The 600-nt window shown below is 64.7% G+C and overlaps 1 protein-coding gene across 1 annotated transcript; it reads left to right on the top strand.

The window, feature by feature from the left end:
* Positions 1-3: 3 nt before the first annotated feature.
* Positions 4-598, top strand: LOC104495315 (alpha/beta hydrolase domain-containing protein 14A-like; the record flags this gene model as incomplete). Its single annotated transcript, XM_010138271.1, has 2 exons — positions 4-177; positions 452-598. Coding segments are annotated over 2 exons (321 nt in total), but the record flags the coding sequence as incomplete, so codon positions are not given.
* Positions 599-600: the final 2 nt, after the last annotated feature.

The following is a 600-nucleotide window of genomic DNA, read 5'->3' as shown; positions in this document are numbered from 1 at the left end:
CTGGACCACATCCTCAGGCAGCTGGGCCTGCGGAGACCCGTCCTCGTCAGCCCCTCCATGAGCGGCCGCTTTGCCCTGCCCTTCCTCCTTGCACGGGGGGACCAGCTGGCCGGCTTCGTGCCCATTGCACCAGTAGGCACCAAGGACTACGCTGCTGAGCAGTACCGACGGGTCCAGGTGAGGTGGGGTTTGGGGCACCTGAGGTGTCCCTAGGAGCTGGTGAGCCTTGTGGACCAGCTGGCTAGAGGGTGGCATGGAGGGTGGCCCTGTTTTGGGGTGAGTGAGGGGGACCTGTGCCTCCCCCTCAGCTCATGGGAAGGCTGGCGCCTGCCTTCCCCTTGGCTTTGCAGCCCCTCAAGGTGATGGGTGGAGGTGGGCACAACCCAGGAGGAGCGGGTTGGCCATCTCCCCCTCTGATGACCCCTCTGTTTTTCTCTCTTTCCTTACCAAGACTCCCACCCTGATCGTGTATGGTGACCATGACACCAGCCTGGGTCTCCTGGCCCTGCGGAGCCTCCGGCACCTCCCTGAGCACCGTGTGGCCATGGTGCCCGATGCCGGCCATGCCTGCTACCTGGACAAGCCGGACGACTTCCACCA

Source organism: Buceros rhinoceros, unplaced genomic scaffold (assembly GCF_000710305.1).
Source record: "Buceros rhinoceros silvestris isolate BGI_N320 unplaced genomic scaffold, ASM71030v1 scaffold26540, whole genome shotgun sequence".
In the NCBI taxonomy this organism is placed as follows: domain Eukaryota; kingdom Metazoa; phylum Chordata; class Aves; order Bucerotiformes; family Bucerotidae; genus Buceros; species Buceros rhinoceros.
This window is presented reverse-complemented; position numbering and strand designations above follow the sequence as displayed.